We start from the raw sequence: 18,772 nt of genomic DNA on the forward strand, positions 1-18,772 counted from the left end.
TGTAAAGTGAATGGGTATATTATTATTATTAATTGATATCACTGTTTCTATTGAATAAATTTTAATCAGCAGGGATTGGGAAAAAAGTGAAGGATTTGTTTATATATTTCAGTGAGAAAAGAAAGTCCATTTTAGAGAGTAAGGATATGCTGGACAGAGGTGGGATTACACACAAAACTACACAGCCCCCACTTTTCTCTGTCAAATAATGCCTAATTTAAGACACTTTAGTCAAAGACAAAAAAAAAAAACAAAAAAAACAATAATAATAAATAAAATAAAAAATACAATAAAACAGGTCAGAACTAACTTAAAAATACTGACTTGTTGCAGGGATTGTTGACCATGACAGCTGAAATGTTCTGATCCATGAAGAACAGCAGAGACAAGGCAAACCCAAGACCCATTGCAGCTAACGCTGCTGTCCATGGTAATGCCTCCACCTGACCCCTCTGAAATTCGTAGCTATTGCTATAACGGAAATGGTCAGCTAAAAAAAAATAAATTATTTAAACATTAAAATTAATTATATGATATTTTTGAGACATATTTCAGAATATAGTATTATATCCTAAAATTTAAAATTTCAAAATATTTATAGTATTTTCCCTCTTAGTTGGTTGGTTTTGGTTTTTTTTTGGTTTTTTAGGAGCATTAGCAACTAAGGCCATGTTGCTCCGGGATATGCGGTGGTCATTCCCTGACCTTTCCGCATCCTCCGTATTTGGTGGTGACGGGCTCGAACCCCGGTCTAATCAAGAAGCGTGTGCTGCGCACTGCTGCTCCTTCCCACCTGGCTACCGAGGCGCCTCCCTCTTAGTTCTACAAAGAAAGCAATGTTAATAATAAAATATTTCTCTGATAAACAGGGTGAGCCATATGTCAGTTTACCAAAAAATCATTTCATAGGTTTAAATCCTGAAGTCAATTTCATGTCCATATTACTTGATTAACATTAAATTTATATGATATTGTTTAAGATATTTAAATGAATTGCTTAAACTGCTTTTCTTTCATGACATTTTAGGTTTACATTTACAATATACATATATTTACAAGATACAAAATACACATACAGTAAGCTCAATATTGACATACAGTCAGACCTCTCTTTAAAGAACTTCCATATAGTGAATTTTTCTATGTAGCGAACCTTTTTGATTTTCCCTTGGTCATTACATTGAAAATAGTTTTTGTATAACGAAGAAAATTTCCATATAATGAACTGATTTCGAGAACTGGGTAAGCATTGTTCGCACCTCTGGCCTTTAGGCAATAAAGCTGATGCTGTAGAAAGCACGAATTAAGAGCTAAAAGGATTAAGAATTAATCCCTTTAGCTTTTAACAGCTAAATGGATTAATTCCACGAATTAAGAGCTAAAACATTCTACAATTTCATGGTGCCCTTAAAACCCTGCAGGAGGAAACTGGACAACCACAGCACAGGATAGAAAAAGATGGAAGGTTTTGGAAGAGGCCTTTGTCCAGCAGTGGATCAGCAATGGCTAAAAAGAAGTAAAATCTATACACTACTTTACCGAGAAGTTGCACTAGTCAAGATCAACTGCTATCTATGTGTCCACATCCATTGGCAAAGATTAAGGCATATTCCCAATGCAGACACTGGCTCTGATCAACCTGTTTTCTACTGTAAGCATCCTATTAGAGAACCAGGAGAGAGTGATTTTCCTTTATCCTGGAAATTCATCTGTTGTTTTGAAGAAATGAGTCATCCATGCTTTCCCTAAATTTCACCTGTCTCTGTTTACATGGTAGGCACAAGTGGTCTCTAAATCAGTTTTGTTTTAGCTGCTCTGCATGTAACCTTACAGTGTCTAAGAGGAAATCCTTGAGTGTAGTGTGAAAAAGTATAAGTGCTTAATAGTTTAGATCGGAGCATTGAAAAAAAAAAAAAAAAGAAATCACTTTCAAATTTGATAATTTAAAATTTGATATCTCTGCCAGTAATGTGTTAACTGAAAAACCGTGTTTCGATTCTCAAACTGTTTGAGGAAATGGGCCTGGTCGGAAGCATGCAAAATTATGCCTGTGTGAAGGTGTAGATGAAGCAGTTTTTAAGCGGATGAAGCTGATTTGAGATCAAAACATGCTGATATCAGGGCTATTAATGAAAGAAAAAGCTATGGAGTACGCATCTTTTTTGGGGTATAAAACATTCCAAGCCAGTTCTGGTTGGCTGGACAAAGTTAAAGAGCGCCATGGCTTATCTGAAAAAGTTATTTCTGATTAAAGTGGAGTTGCAATCAAAGAAGACTATACACGTTAAAAAGAAACAGTTTTGAAAAAAACATGGAGGATTATGAGCCCAAAGACATTGATGAAAAAAGTCTATTTTTTAAATGTTTGCTGAACAAGGCACTGAATTTTAAAGGTGATAAATGTTTAGGTGGTAAAAACGGTAAGGAGAGAATTATAGTCTTGGCTGGTGCAAATATGGCCAGTAATGAAAAACTGAAGCTTTTGGTAATAGGTAAAAGTAAACAATCCCAATGTTTCAAAGGAGTAAAAGTCGTTAAGAATTGGACTACAACTAAAAAAAAAAAGCTTGGATGACAAGTGAAATTTCTGAACAGTGGATGTTAAATTTTCTTATGTTTAACTTCAACAATTTCTCCTCCACTTTCCTCCAGTTATTACAAAAATCATATAGCTCCCTGTAAGAGTATGATAAACTCTTGGCCTCCATTTCCCTACAGAATTCCTCAAGTGTGAATGTAGGTGCAAAATACTCATTCAGTTTGTCAGCTAGCTGAGCAGGATCATCAACAGTCGAACCATCAATATCAAGTGGACCAACCTGATTCTTATCCTTATCCTTTTGGGGTTTACATAAGTAAAGGAGTCTTTGTTGTTTTTCTTTGCTTCCTTTGCCAAAGATTTCTCATATGGTGTGGTGAAATATGATTTCTCATAATCATATTTCAAGATTAATTCCTTGAATGCTTCCCATTTAGAATTTGCTGTTGGTAAAATTATCAGTTGGTCCCACTGTATAGAATTTAAAAACTCTCTGACCACTGTCATCACCTTTATGAAAGCAAAAACTTTCTTTTACCCCTCCTCATTGTTAGGAAATTTGGACTGGAGTGCATTTCAAAAAAAAAATAAATAAAAATAAATAAAAAAAAAATAATAAAAAAAAAAATTAAAAAAAAAAAAAAAAAGGAAGTCAAAGAATTCTGAGTCATTAGTGGAATTAAGAGGAATGATAGAAGTTAAATATTGACAGAAAAAGCAAAATGTTGTTTTTAAATATTTAAAGGAGTTCTAAGAAATTTTCTAACTTACTTGGCACATCCCTGAAGACAAAAGATCCCAGGAAACTGAGTGAAATTACTGCTACGGGCAGAGCATAGTCAGCAAGAATTTCTCTCTTGCTGGCTTGTAGGTAAGGTCTACAAGCAAATAAGATGAAAGTGTAATTAGTATGTACATCTCACTACATAGTTTTATACTAATTTTAAATTCAGATAGAAATATACAGTGCTTTTTTTGTGACGGTACGCAACGGTATGGCTACCGGCACCTTTATTACCAGTGACGTGTGACATTTGGATGCAGTGCACTTTGAAATTTGTAATATTCCGTAATTTTTTTTCACGTTTATCTACTATTCAAATAAGCTTAAAATTATTTAACTTAATTTACATTTATCACTGTCTATTGTTAAGATATTTCCTGTATAAAACTGTATAACCATTTTTATAATTCTAAATTACTCAGTTGGACCTCTTTAATTATTTTGAATTCCCCTTGGAAGTTACATTTAAAATAGTTTCGGTTGAGGGAAGAAAATTTTCATATAGTGAACGGATTAGGAGAGAATTAACTCGGTCTGCCCTGTTCGCATTTCTGGCCTTCAGGCAATTAGTGCCGCTCCGTGAATTAAGAGAGCTAAAGGGATTACCATTCTACAACTTAGTGGTACCTGGTAAAAATTATCGGACCACCCGTCCCACATACGGAGAAGTCGCGCTGGTCTGCAGTGAGCAGATCAAGGGGTATTCCCAATGGGCTCTGGCCCACCTTCTACTGCAGTGGTGTCCAAACATTTCCCATACAGGGGGCATATTCAAAAAAATTCAAAGTTAGATTTCTTTAGTGTGTTACATTTTCTATATCTTGTTGCATGTAAAAGTAAAATTGAAAATATTCGAAAATTTTATTAAGTACAATACACAATTCCATTTACTGAACAAAACATTTAATGAGATTTTTTTTGATAATTAACAAAATTTAAAATGCTGTTTTAGTTCACTTTCCGGGCGGGCTGTAGGTTACACACCTTCTTGAATCAACCGTAAGCACCCCGTTCGAGAATTAGAAAAGTGATTTTCTTTTACCCCGACAAATAATCATCTGTTGTTTCGTGGAAGTGCGTTATCCACATTTTTCCGTAAATTTTCGTTATCTCTGTTTACATGATCACGGTACCTGAATATCCGAATGACACTGACATTTTGGACAGTTTCAAAAAAAAAAAAGAAAAGAAACAATTCAAATTTAAGAACTAGTGACAATACCGATGACGAGAGAAGGAAAATTAGCATTAGCATTAGTAGAGGCATTTGATGCAAGAAAGCAAACTTATGCAGCATCGGCCAAAAAAAAAAAATAAATAAATAAAATAAATAAATAAAAAAAAAATAAATAAAATATAACCACTTCCACTTCACCCCTCTGTTCGTTCGAAATACCTGTCCAGCTGAGCCTTAAACTTATTTAGGCTATCAACTTCCACGACAAGGGATAGAAGTCTATTCCACCAACCAACCACCCGCTGGCTAAAGGCAAATTTCCTCACGTCTATCCTACATCTGCCTTTTCTCAATTTGAATTTATGCCCTCTCAGGTGATTATTCTGAGCAAGAGGAAGAATCCCATCAGCATTGAGCATGCTCAAACCATTCAAGGCTTTATACACCTCTATCAGATCACCTCGCCGGTGCCTAGTCTCCAGACACTGTAATTTGCAAAACTTAAGCCTTTCTTCGTAAGAGCACCCCTTTGTTCCATTCACTAATCTTGTTGCCCTTCTCTGTACTCATTCCAGCATCTCTACATCCTTCTTGAAATGAGGCCTCCAGACCTGTATACAGTACTCTAGGTGTGGTCTGACCATTCCCTTATACAAGGGAATAATCACCTCCTTATCCCACTAGAAAAATTCCTATATATCATCGACAATACACCATGAGCTACTCTTGCAGCCCGTCTGCACTGCTCAGAAAACTTCATATCTGCCTGCACAACCACCCCCAGGTCCCTTTCATTCTCTACCACTGTCAGTGTAGTACCACAGAGTTGATACGTTGCTCTGGGGTTGCTGTTTCCCATATGTAGTACTTTACATTTGTCAATGTTAAACTTCATTTGCCACCTCTCAGCCCATCTGCTCAACCTTTCCAGATCCTGTTGCAGTAGCATAGTGTCAGTAGTGTCCTTGACAACCCTGCCAACCTTCGTATCGTCTGCAAACTTGGACATTAAGCTTGATATACCATCATCAATATCATTTATAAATACAGAAAACAATAATGGACCCAATACTGAACCCTGAGGGACTCCACTAATAACATTAGTCCACGAACCCCGGGGGCTCACATCTGGTGAGTATGGGCTTGGCAAACCCAGGGTCCTGAGCTGGATATCATCATTCTTCTCTTTCTTGGTGGTTCCTTTCTACTTTTTTTTCTCTCTCTCTCTCTCTCTCTCTCTCTCTCTCAGGGTAACTCGGGAATTTTTTTTTTGGCTGGTGCAGCATAAGCCTCAGGCTTCCTTGTACCATGTGGCTAATAATAATAATAATAATAATAATAATAATAATGAGCAGTGTCCATTGATTACCACTCTGTCTTCTCCCCCCCCCCCAAACACCCCTTTATCCATAGCAGCAATTTGCCTCCAATGCCACACTGCTCCAATTTGTGCAGCAGTCTTCCATGTGCTGCACAAAAGCCTTTCTAAGATCCAAGTATATAATATCAAAGTTATTCCCTGCATCCAGTTCTTTTGTGACTGCATCATAGTATCCAATCAAATTGGTCAGGCAAGACTTCCCCTTAACAAAACCATGCTGTGTCTGAGCTATGACTGAAGTCTTGTCTAGATGATCCTGCAGTGCTTCTTTAACCAGTGCCTCCATTAATTTTCCAGGAACAGAAGTTAAACTAACAGGTCTATAATTATTTGTGTCGCCCTTTGATCCTCTTTTGTGAATTGGGTTCACATTTGCACATCTCCAGTCCATGGGTACTTCCCCTGAGTCCAAGGAAGCTCTCATAATTATGGCTAAGGGTTTGCTTACTTCCTTTGCTGCCTCCTTTAATATAACTGGATAGATCCCATCCACCCCAGGTGCCTTTCTTTTATTTATCTTCAACAATTTCTCCTCCACTTTACTCTCAGTTATTACAAGATTCTCTAGCTTACTGCCAGAGTTGAATACACCTCTGGCATTCCCCTCGCTGAACAACTCCTCATGTGTGAATGTCGATGCAAAATATTCATTCAGTTTGTTAGCTACCTGAGCAAGATCATCAACAGTTGACCCATCGATATCAAGTGGACCAATCTGATTCATCCCCTTCCTTCTAGAGTTTACATAAGTAAAGAACTCTTTGCTGTTTTTCTTTGCATCCCTTGCCAAAGATTTCTCGTAATCTGCCTTCGCCTGCCTAACCTCCTTTGTAACTTGGTTACAGATCAACTTGTATCTATCATAGGCTTCTGTGTCACGTGTTAATTTGTATGTATCCCATGCATTTTTCTTCTCTGCCATATGTCTCATTAGTTCATCTGACATCCACTTAGCCCTAAACCTTGAACAATATTTCTTAGTTGGTATGTAAAGCCTAGTAGCTTCCAAGATAAGTTCTTTAAATGCTTCCCATTTTGAATTTGTTGTTGGTAACATCATCAGTTGGTCCCACTGTATAGAATTTAAATACTGTCTCAGTCCATTGTAGTCGCCTTTACGAAAGCAATAACTCTTCCCTTTACCCCTAATGGTAGTTACCTCTTTGAGTAAATCCCACTTCAGCACACTGTGATAACTGCCACCTAGTGGTTCATTTACCTGCAGATTCTTAATGCATGAAGAATCACTACTGATAATCAAATCAAGAGTATTACTCCCTCTAGTTGCCTCCCGAACATGCTGATGTAGAAAACAATCATCCAATAAATCCACAAAAGCCTTGCTAGTGTGTGAGTGACCAGCCCCCAAATTCCAGTCAATATCTGGGAAATTAAAATCCCCCATTATAAGACTCTCTGATTTACTGGCCCACTCTATTTCCCCGTACAGTTTCTTATTATACTCATCAGAGTCATTAGGCCTATAGCACACTCCTACTCTCAATTTTGATCTCCCAATGCTTATGTCACACCAAACTGACTCGACACTGCACTGTCCAGCAATGTCGACTGGCTTCACTTCCTTGGATTTTATGTATTTCTTGACTAATAGCATAACCCCTCCTACCTTCCTACCCTGTCTATCCTTTCTGTAGACAGTGTACTCCCCAAATTCCAGTTCTGCATTCCTTATATCTGTGTGACACCACGTCTCTGAAATCCCCACAATATCTGCCATTGATGTTTTGAGCAATACCTCAAATTCATCAAATTTATTTACTAAACTCCTAGCATTGGTGTACACGCAAGTATACATGCACCTGTTCTTTTTCTTAGCTACCCTAACACAACCTATGTGTTTATTTGTACCCCAATGATTCCCAGCAGTCTCTGAAATATCCTGCATCTTATTTTCCAGGCTGCGGCTCATTTCAATAGAAGCAGTGCAAGAATCTCTTTCACCTCTGCCAGTGGCTACTGTTAATCTATTAGTCCTTGTATCCCCCAATCTAGCAGTTTTCCGACCCACCTAACACTGCCTCGATAGCATCAGCAAACATTCTTGCACCCTTTCTATTTAAGTGTATCCCATCCCTGTAGAAGCAGTCTCTCCTGTTAACAAGTACAGACCAGGCTGAAAAAAATTCTACCCCTTGAGTCTTGCACAATCCTTTCAGGGCCGAATTGATTGACAGGGCTCTCATCATATACTCTCTCCTATCGTGTCTGGGCAGAATTGCAGACACTTTCAAATTCAACCCTAATTCACGGCTTTTTTTCAACAGTGACCTGTACTTGTTAAGTATTTCCGCCGGTCTCCTACTCTTAATATCATTAGTGCCAACGTGTACAACTATATCACCTTTTTTGCCCTTAAAAGATGATATCCGCTCTACAACGTCATCAACTTTTGCCCCTGGCAGACATACCCTGGTCCTGTTCCACCTATCCTTTTTACAAAGCATGTTTCCCGTTTCCCTGACAATAAAGTCACCAACAACTACTAGTTCCTTTGGGACCAGCGCATTCTGCCTTGGGGGCTGCGGAAATGAGGACAACGAAGGAATTAAACCTTCTAAGCATGAATTGTTGGCATTTGGTGAAAATGAAGTTAGAAAATTGTCAATTAAGTTACAAATAAATGCAATTAGTGGATTTCAGGGGTACCTAATTGAAAAGATGGTTTCGGAAGAATTGAAGAATTTGATGGACGCTCTGAGTACGATACCAATTTCATCGAGTGAATGTGAATGAGGATTTTCACAAATGAATCTGATTGTCAGCCCAACCAGAGCTTCGTTGATGACAAAAACAGTTTCTTCACTACTGTTTTTTAAAATTGTATGACCACCGCTGACCCGCTTTGATCCAGCAAAATATGTCGATTCGTGGCTGCTTCGGAAATGTCATTCAGCAACAGACACACACAAAGAGGAAAAAAGAAGTCGGCATAGGGTGTCGTATGAAAACGTAATAAAAATTTGGAATATTCTACAAAAACTTTATTATAAAATTATTTTTACTTATTATTTTTAGGGGCCATAGTCTAACGAAGGACTCTTAAAATGTCACTTGGTTGTCTGTCTGTCTGTCACAGCATTGTATCTTTGGAACTACTCAACCTATTGACTAGAAATTTTGCATGGGTTTGCACATCAAGTGGGCCAACATAACGCCATATTGATCACTCTTGATAAAAATTTGTCTGAGAAATGGAGGGGGGTTTAAAATGTGGGGGGATAAAATGTTGTCCACAACCTATAGCTACACTGTTGGAAAGAGCTCAACGAGTACGTTTAAAATATAATTTTAAAATTAAAAATGGCGGCACCAGACAGGAAAATGTGAGTAATTTTCGTGTCCCCCTCTCTATTTCCGTTGCTAACGGAGCAAAATATTTAAAAATCACATTAGCTACGCATTATTCGATGCTTATCAAGGGAAAACTATTCTGATTGAAATCTATCATTTATAATTAAATGATAAATTATAAATGTGTTAAAATTAAACAACTAATTTTTTATTGCACTTTGATAGCGCACTTCTTTATACTAAGTAACTCTCCTTTTGGTGACAAAAAGGTTGCTAAATAGTTAGTTAATAATTCTATAAAGGGCATTTATAAATTTTGCGACCAGAAGTATTTTTAACAATTTTCAAAGCTGGAGTTGTCCCGGCAAGGAGATACTCAGAGAGCCAGTGTTGAGGTCTTGATGGTGGAGAGGCGCCTGTGCGGAGTCATGCACGGCCCTCACCTACCAGTCGCTTCTCCTCCGAAACTTTAATTGCTTCTCCAGAAAGAAGTTGGAGTCGCTTCTCCCACCCTTGACATTCACAACAACTGGAAAAACTCAAATAGACAAGGTTTTCGTTATTTCCTCAGTTTTAGGCCAAGCTGGGGTACTAGAAACTTTTTTCAGTTACCATAAAGCTCTCTATTTGAGATACTACACTAACGACCATTCGTGTCATCCTGAGTGCCCGGCACTCAGTAGTTGACTGATTTATTTACTTATTTTATTCACATTTTATTCATTTTTTTATATATACTTGAATAATTAATTTATACTTAATAAACTGTGTTAATATACTAAATTTGTTGTTCTTATTCCAAAAACATTACTACAAAAGTAACAATATCAGGAAAAAAAAAAAATTTAGAGTACTTTTCATATCCTTTTAATTTTCAATTTTTCCTGATAGCAAAGAATGAGTACCGGCACCTATTTTTTTACAAAAAAAGCACTGGAAATATAAATGGGTATGACATATATAAATAAAAATAAATAAAAATTTAATTATCAGCTAATTTTATCATTTCTGAATTCTGATGGTGCAGAATTATTCATTCATTTTTTCTTTTATTGAGCAAAGTGGCCACTAGCCACAAAAAAAAAAAAAATCTGGAAAATCCACCATACATATAGAAATAGTATAGTACAGAACAGTATACAATTATTAACAATACAAATTTCACATTCACATTACAAATCAACTGTACTGTGCAATGATCATCCCCTCAGCTACAGCACAACAACCAGGCAAGTAGGCTACAGCAGAAACTGATGAAGAGACACTGTCCACAGATGAGTACAAGCATCACATCCTAGAGACTGATCATCACAATGAGCTGGACAAGTAGGCTACAACAGAAATCAATGAAGAGACACTTTCACAGTGAGCACAAGAGCAGAGGGTGCAGGATTAGTGGATTTACACTGTCGCAGTCAAGCTTAATTAAATGTGATTTCCTCTCACATGGGACCAAACGTCATTCTCCTTTTTAACCGCCTTTTGAATTCAGCAAACGTGTGTGTGGATTTGATTGTAGGTTACATTTTATTATTACTTCTAATTAAATGTCAGATGTTTTTGCTAGGAACTGCTTTTAAACACTAAATCGTGACATCTATAGGAGGAATTCTTAAAAACTATCAGAATTCTTAAAGGTAAAGGTCTCTTTAATAAAGTCTATACTTAGTTGACCACAGGCACAGGTAGAGTTTCTTCTTCTTTCTTCTTCTTCATAGCTTTCTCTCTGCCCAGACAACTTGGGGGCTGCATGTGTATTAAAGCTGTACAAATGTGTGTTCATGGGCCAATATGTACACTGTGTGGATCAGAAAATAGCTCAGAATGCTTCAGAGGAAGATGGTTGTACACACACACTCTCACTCTCTCTCTCTCTCTCTCTCTCTCTCTCTCTCTCTCTCTCTCTCTCCCCCTCCCCATGTGAGACTGGCGCTAAACCTCAGCTCAGTCCTGAAATTTTTTAAAAAAATTTCCTAAGTCTAAGATGGACTCAAACCTAAACCTCTCCAAACATAACACAATAAAAAACCATATGGTTGGTTTGCTATTTTGGAGGTTTTTGGTATATCTATCATGTAATTATCACATCATTATGTCAGCACAAACGTGTGTTCATGAGCTCATTGTGCATGTTCTGTGGGATGAAACACCTGGAGGCAAAACCCTACATCTTCCGCCTGAGATCAGCTAACTACAACCTCGACTGAGGAGTTCTTCAAAAAGTTCTCCAGTCTCTGAAGGGATTTGAATCCAGCCCTCTCCAAACAAGTGACATACAGTAAACTTGTTATAATATTTCAGAGAAAAAAAACACAAACTGGCAGCAGATGACCTGGCACACTATAATCAAAATAGTCAATGCATCAAAAACAAAAAAAACCAATTTGTGTTATCATATTCAAGGTACTTAACCTACAAGCAGTTAATTTATTAAAGTGAATTAATACTAAACTCTGTATCAATCTTATCAATTGAAGAAATATTTTCTACTTATAGAATGAAATTATTTTGCACTCTGATAACAGTTCACTATAAGAATAATAACAATTTTGCAAGATATTAATTACATTCTTTTTATTATTTTATTGTAATTATCAGCCACATGTTGCAAGGAAGCCAGAGGCCTATGCTGCACCAACCAAAAAAAAAAAAAAAAAAAAAATTTCTGAACCACTGAGAGAGAGAGAGAGAGAGAGAGAGAGAGAGAGAGAGAGAGAGAGAGTCAGAAGTAAAAAGGAATCACCAATAAAGAGAAGAATGATAATATCCAGCTCAGGATCCTGGATGTGCAAAGCCCATACTCACCAGATGTGAGCCCATGATAATGTAAAAGTCAAAAATAAGATTCAATTTAGCATTCAGTGGTTAGTTTCTTTAATTAGGCAGTTCCCTCTGCTTGAAGAAAGGTCTTTCCACCATGAACTACATCTACACATAGGAATCAACTATGGGAAAGCAATATTTAGTCGCACACTTTAAGAATTATGAATTCACCAGAATTCATAATTCTTAGAGTGTGTAAGAAATTATGAACATCACCAAAAAACACTAACACGATGACAATAAACATTAGACAACTGACATACCGAACATGAAAGTTTACTCACTAAATAACCACTCTTATATCACGTGGGTTTTTAAACGTTAGTTTATTTAATTCTTATTGGCTGCCACAAAATTTTATGATATAACTCAACATTGTCTGTCTTCTATTTTATAAGATATTAAATTTTAATGCAATTAGGTAACATTATTATTATTATTATTGGCAACATGGTACAAGGAAGCCTGAGGCTTATGCTGCACCAGCCAAAAAAAAAAAAAAAAAACTCCTGAGTTACCCTGAGAGAGAGAGAGAGAGAGAGAGAGAGAGAGAGAGAGAGAGAGAGAGTCAAAAGTCGAAGGGAATCACCAAGAAGAGAAGAATGATGATATCCAGCTCAGGACCCTGGGTGTGCCAAGCCCATACTCACCAGATGTGATGTGAGCCCCTGGGGAACCTTGCTGGAATCCATCATCAGATCATACTGAACATGACCAAAAACACCAAACAAGGTGACAAAAAACACTAGACAAATGACATATCAAACAAGGTGACAAAAAACACTAGACAAATGACATACCAAACAAGATGATAAAAAACACTAGACAAATGACATGCCAAACATGAATAAAAAAAACAAACTAAAGGTTCAATGTGACCACTTCAGTAATCACATTGAACCCTTACCTGAAATTGCACATTAGCAGAACATAATGAATAATGGTGACATGCAAAAAGTAAGAATTGTAAGATATATCATAATATACAAAAAGACAAGACAACAAAACAGAAATATCAAATGCAATTATTGCTATGCAACAGCTTAATGTTCTGCATTCAGTAAGTAAGTAAGTAATTTATTTTATTATACTAGGGAATTTATTTTAGGTTTTGAATTTGTGATTCATATATGGGTCACAACTTGTTACACGATAAACTTCACATACTAAGCTTAGTGGGTGTGTGTAAAGTTGAAATGTAATAAGGACTCAATTCAATCACTGAAGAAGTGGTACATGAAGTACCATGAAATGTCTCAGAATTATCTATATTTCTTTAAGAAATTAAAGACAGATTTCGCTCTATGCAAGTTGAAAGTGATTAGATTTTTGCTGTTCTCCATTTTGATTTACTTGCCACTAAAAAACAATTTATGTCACCTTTCTACATTTAGAATGAATAAATCCTTTACAGAAATCTCATAGTGACAGTCCAATAGATACACTCCATGATAATGCTTACATTTGCCATATGCTGATATGGAGACACATTGTTTGTTATAACATCAGTCCTTTTCAGATCTTAAAATAGCCTTAACCTCATACCTATGGATTATTTAATGTGGAGGATATATAGAAATCATTACTTATTTTTAAAAAATTCATAATTGGAGGTATGCGAACAAGAGAGAGATGGGGAAATATTCATATGGCTGAAAGAGTCAATGGTATTTATACCATCCCCTTGCAGTATATGTGCGTGTGTGTGTTTTAACAGTTATAAACAAACTACTAATACATTTAGGCAGTATACTGTATTTAGCATGATACCTAATCACAAAGTACCTTTTGAGAGAATGCTCAGCTGCTGCAGCAACTGGCTATAAAATGCTATTGAGCCATGGTACTGCCACAGTCACACTCAAAATATAAAATTAAACATCCTTTCCTATTTAATACTGACTAATATTTGTTTTATTTATTACTGATTTATATTTATTTTGTTTATTAATGATTATGAAAGAAGCGATATGTCACTTTGAAACTGACACTAATTGTGTCCATATAGCAGATAATCCATATGTGCAAATAGTGACACTTTGGAGATCTTTTCCATTGGATGAGGTACTGCAAAGCTGAGCCACAGCAAAATTGGTTCCAATTTCTAGCCTTGCATGCTTTTGTTAATGTTTACTTAGAATAAAAAAGATAAATAATTTTTATTTAAAAAAAAAATCCTTTCAGTTGCTGTCATATGATGATAAACTTGAAATTAAATAATTAGGCAGACCTTCACCTGATTTAAATCAGGTGAAGGTCTGCCTAATTATAACAAAAAATTTTTTTTGGCATTACCAGTTGAAATCACCAGCAGCCACTGCTTAGTTGCATTTTAATGGAACTGAATATTGAAAAGATGTTTGTTGGGCAAGTGTGGTGCCAATATAATGTGCACCAAGTATTATGCACTATATTTGATATTAGTTTAGTATTTTATGATATAACTCAACATTGTCTGTCTTCTATTTTATAAGATATTAAATTTTAAAATACTGGCATTCTTTTCTGATGAATCTGAACTAATTATTAAGAAACAAGATTTCTTACTCACTTTTTTTTTATTATTATATATTGTTTTAATTTGCAATTTAATGGAGAACCCAATGAATAACTTATTTAGTGCTGGATAAATGACAAATTTCTCATTTATCACTTCTCTACTTAAATCTTTTATAACTGATGAACATAACAATAGCAGCAACAATAATGTTTCTCTTACTGCTTTAGTTTCATATTATTTCATTTACAGAAATCATTGAGTTATTTTTATAAGACAAATTCAATACAAATAAAAAATAATATGAAATTATTGATGTCATATGACAATGATTTAAATACTGCAATTAACTGATGTTGATTAACTTACGTTTTATTAAAGTTATATAAGGACACTGCCAACCACACTGTCCCGAACATGAGCAACAGAAACAGAAGGCTGTTCTCCCTTTTACACTTGGGAAGAGCTACCACAGACTGTGACTCGTTGAGACTGGAGTTCCCAATCCAAAGGGGGAACTGTTCCAGTGTGGTACCTGCGGCAGAGTCTTCAACACAAGCTTCGGAGAAATAATGTTGGTGGAAATCTAGATAAAAAAAAAAAAGAAGCAACATATATTTATGCAAGAGTTATTTAATAACAGCTAATTAACTTTATATCTGACCAAAAGAAGTCAGAAGACAAACAAAACTCGATTTTAATATAAATATTATCTACAACCTACACTTAGCAGGTTACAGTTGTAGGTTTCACTATTTTTATTTTGGGATATAATCTACAAAAATAAAAAAAACAAAAGACAACCCTTCAAACATAATACCAAGCAAGTGACTGGTATTATGTGAGAGAGAGGGTGAGAAAGAAGTATGTAATTAAAAACAATAAAAAAATACATTTAGTATTCAATAAAATTTCCCTGAAGATAATATAGTACAGTACTTTTTACTATGTTCTTCCAAGCCTTTCCTCCAAATCTGTATCTTGGTTCTTCAACCAGGTCAGTACATCATCAATAACATCACCATTGTATCAAATTTTGTTCCTTTGTGGCATGTGATTTTTTTAGAAATGGAAACATAAAAATCAGAGGAAGGACTGGATTATGTAACTAGTGCCTTGAATAAAGTGTTAGCACGAAGCAAAGATTCCTTTTTAACCATTTTTTTTTTTTTTTTGTTTAAATTTACTAATAATTTTCTTGGTTGTTGTTGTTGTTGTTATTTGGTTTTTAGGAGCATTAGCAACTAAGGCCATATTGCTCCGGGATATGCGGTGGTCATTTCCTGACCTTTTCGCATCCTCCGTATTTGGTGGTGACGGGCTCGAACCCCGGTCTAATCAAGAAACATGTGCTACGCACTGCTGCTCCTTCCCACCTGGCTACGGAGGCGCCAATTTTCTTGGTGAATAACACTTTACTACCCCGGGGGCTCACATCTGGTGAGTATGGGCTTGGCACACCCAGGGTCCTGAGCTGGGTATCATCATTTTTCTCTTTCTTGGCGATTCCCTTCTACTTTTGACACACACACACACACTCTCTCTCTCTCTCTCTCTCTCTCTCTCTCTCAGGGTAACTCGGGAATTTTTTTTATTTTTTCCTGGTGCAGCATAAGCCTCAGGCTTCCTTGCACCATATGGCCAATAATAATAATAATAATAATAAAAAATGATTGTCTATCTTTTATTCCCCAAGTATTCAATTATTTTCATTGTACTATAATCTCAAAAATCCAATGCCAAAACTGTTCCAGCAAACATTTTGATCCCAAAATTACTTTTCTTGGAGGGATTTCATTCTCACTTCACCAACAAGGGGTTATCTAAATGACACAACCATAAAATTTTTATTGTTGAGTAAAATTGGCAATCTTTCTTTAATGTTTTTCATGTTTATTGATGTCTTTATTTGATAAGTCTTTTAAAAATGCCACTCCCTTATGCCAGCCTGATATTTAAGTCTTGTTATTTTTAGATTTCTAGCTAACAAGTGTTCTTATAAATCTGACTAAATATAAATAAATAAATTTCTCTTTATTCTCAAGGTTCTATTTATTCAAATTCTTCTGAGGCCAGAAAGGTTTACATATTCACTGTGACTGTATGAATTAAGGACAACCAGAATTTTCTGGAGCCACATCTCACACGGCTCACAATTGCAATTTCTCTGTGGTAGTAAAAAAAAAAAGTAAAGTGCAGCCATTATCAACCCACTGCAGGGTGGAAGCCTCCTCAACAATGCATGCTGAGGGAAATGGACCATAATCTGCCACGCTGGTCCAGTGCGGGTTGGCAGATCGACCATATTCAGCAGTCAGGGGCTTGAACCCCGGTCTACTCAAAGAGCGTGTGCTACTGCACTCCCGCTCCTGCCCACTCGGCTACGGAGGCCTGTGGTAGTATACGTGCTCAACCCTGCAACTACTGCTTTATTTGTTGCCAGGTACACAAAGGGCCATGGCCAACCTATAAGAATACTTAAACTTCCCCCCTTTCAATCCAGCATTTTTTTTCAAAAATTTATGGTTGAAAAATGTGTTTTTTTTACTTGATGAATACTTTTTGGTAAATCTTTGTAAGCTGAGATATTAGTATTAGTATTAATAGTAGCAAATGTTGTAAGGAAGCAGACATAAGTTTCCTTCCTCAAATCATCAAACAACATCAGCCAAAAAAACCTCCCCACAGCATTTGTCCATTCCCTCTAATAATTTCTCTAAATCTAAACATAAATAAAGTGCCTGGGATAAGATCTACCTAATTATATTGGGAGAGGCATAAAAAAAAAAAGAGGTCAGCAAACTTGGTACTAGAAAAAATTATTAGTGTGGTCAGGCAGGTGATACTTATATCATACTAAACTGACTCAACATTGCACTGGTACTTATAACATACCAAACTGACTCAACATTACACTGGCCAACCATGTCAACTGGCTGCAATGCCTTATATTTAATATGCTTCTTAACTAAGAGCATAACCCTCCCTCCCATCTGGTTTGTCCTTCCTATATACATTGTACTCCCCATGTTCAAATTCTGCATCCCTTATGTCTGAGTAACACCATGTCTCTGATATCCTTACAATGTCTGCATATGACAACTTAATCAGTACTTCACATTTATTTACAATGATCCTAGCATTGGTGTACAAGCAAGTACATATGCACCTGTTCTTTCTCTTAGTTACCCTAATACAGCTCATGTATTTACTTGTTCTGTGATGACCCACAGTAGGGTTTGAAATCTCCTACTCCTTGCTTTCCAGGCTACTGTATGTTCAACTAGAAGTGATGCAAGAATCACTTTCACCTCTGCCTGCAAGTCTAGTTAATTTATTAGTCTGTGTATCCCCCCCCCCCCCACAAGCTAGGAGTTTTCTGATCCTCATATCACTGCCTCAATAGCATCAGGAAATATTCTTGCACCCCTTCTATTTAAGTGTATCCCATTCCTCTAAATATTATTTGAAAAGTTATCCTGTAAAAACATTTTGAAGTGTTATACATTATATAGAGAAATTTTTAACACCGCACCACTGCCCTTTCATGCTCAGGCTACAAACTTTTTTAAATGTATGTTACTATTCCATTCCCCTTCCAGCATGAAGGTTTTTATAATGAAGGATCTGACTCTAGGGATCCCACAAAACTGTGAATACATCAGATGGGATACACTATCCTGAACAAAGGTTATTCCAATTAACTGCACACTAAAGAAAATGTCCCCACCTTACAAACTGGACAACATAGAATGGAGTAATTTCCCCTTTCCATGCCACTCAGAGGCGAGTTAAACAGAATCTGACACTATTAAGGGTCACAACACACATTTATTGATAACAGGAAATTAAAACAAATTTTGAATGTCATGAGTTCTAACTCCTCCCAAAAAGAGATTCAGGACACAGTTCATCAGATTTAACTGCTAGTGCAGCAAACATTACATTGAGCAGCCATACTGAAAGCTGGGATGTTGAATGGGTCAACATGAAAGCTACACCTGCATGGAACACATTGGGGGAAGGGGTTAAGCAACTGGGAGGGAAGGAGCTTGGCATTTAACCTGCCTGAAACATGCCAAATTCCCCATTTCAGCCCACTGGTAACCACAACCCAGCACCTGTAAACAATAGCTGTCACCCTTCTGGCATGATATCCTTCCCTCAGCAATCATAGATCTATAGCCAGGACCCTACCTCCATGATCTCAATGTCATGCAGAATGGAGGAACAGCCAGTTTTCCAGTTTGTGATCATGA

At 36.4% G+C, this 18,772-nt stretch overlaps 1 protein-coding gene across 3 annotated transcripts in view; it reads right to left on the reverse strand.

Annotated features, from left to right (window-relative positions):
* Positions 1–18,772, reverse strand: part of LOC150086107 (solute carrier family 4 member 11-like) — a 478,166-nt gene that overhangs the window by 32,764 nt on the left and 426,630 nt on the right. For all 3 annotated transcript variants that reach the window (XM_090373714.1, XM_090373715.1, XM_090373713.1), the window contains 3 exons: positions 14,883–15,099; positions 3,311–3,417; positions 325–490 (listed from right to left, as the gene is read on the reverse strand). In XM_090373714.1, coding sequence (XP_090229840.1) covers positions 325–490; positions 3,311–3,417; positions 14,883–15,099 — 490 coding nt within the window. The remainder of the gene's footprint in view (positions 1–324; positions 491–3,310; positions 3,418–14,882; positions 15,100–18,772) is intronic.

The sequence above is a fragment of the Mastigoproctus giganteus genome, chromosome 5, assembly GCF_048544385.1.
Source record: "Mastigoproctus giganteus isolate SK-2022 chromosome 5, ASM4854438v1, whole genome shotgun sequence".
In the NCBI taxonomy this organism is placed as follows: domain Eukaryota; kingdom Metazoa; phylum Arthropoda; class Arachnida; order Uropygi; family Thelyphonidae; genus Mastigoproctus; species Mastigoproctus giganteus.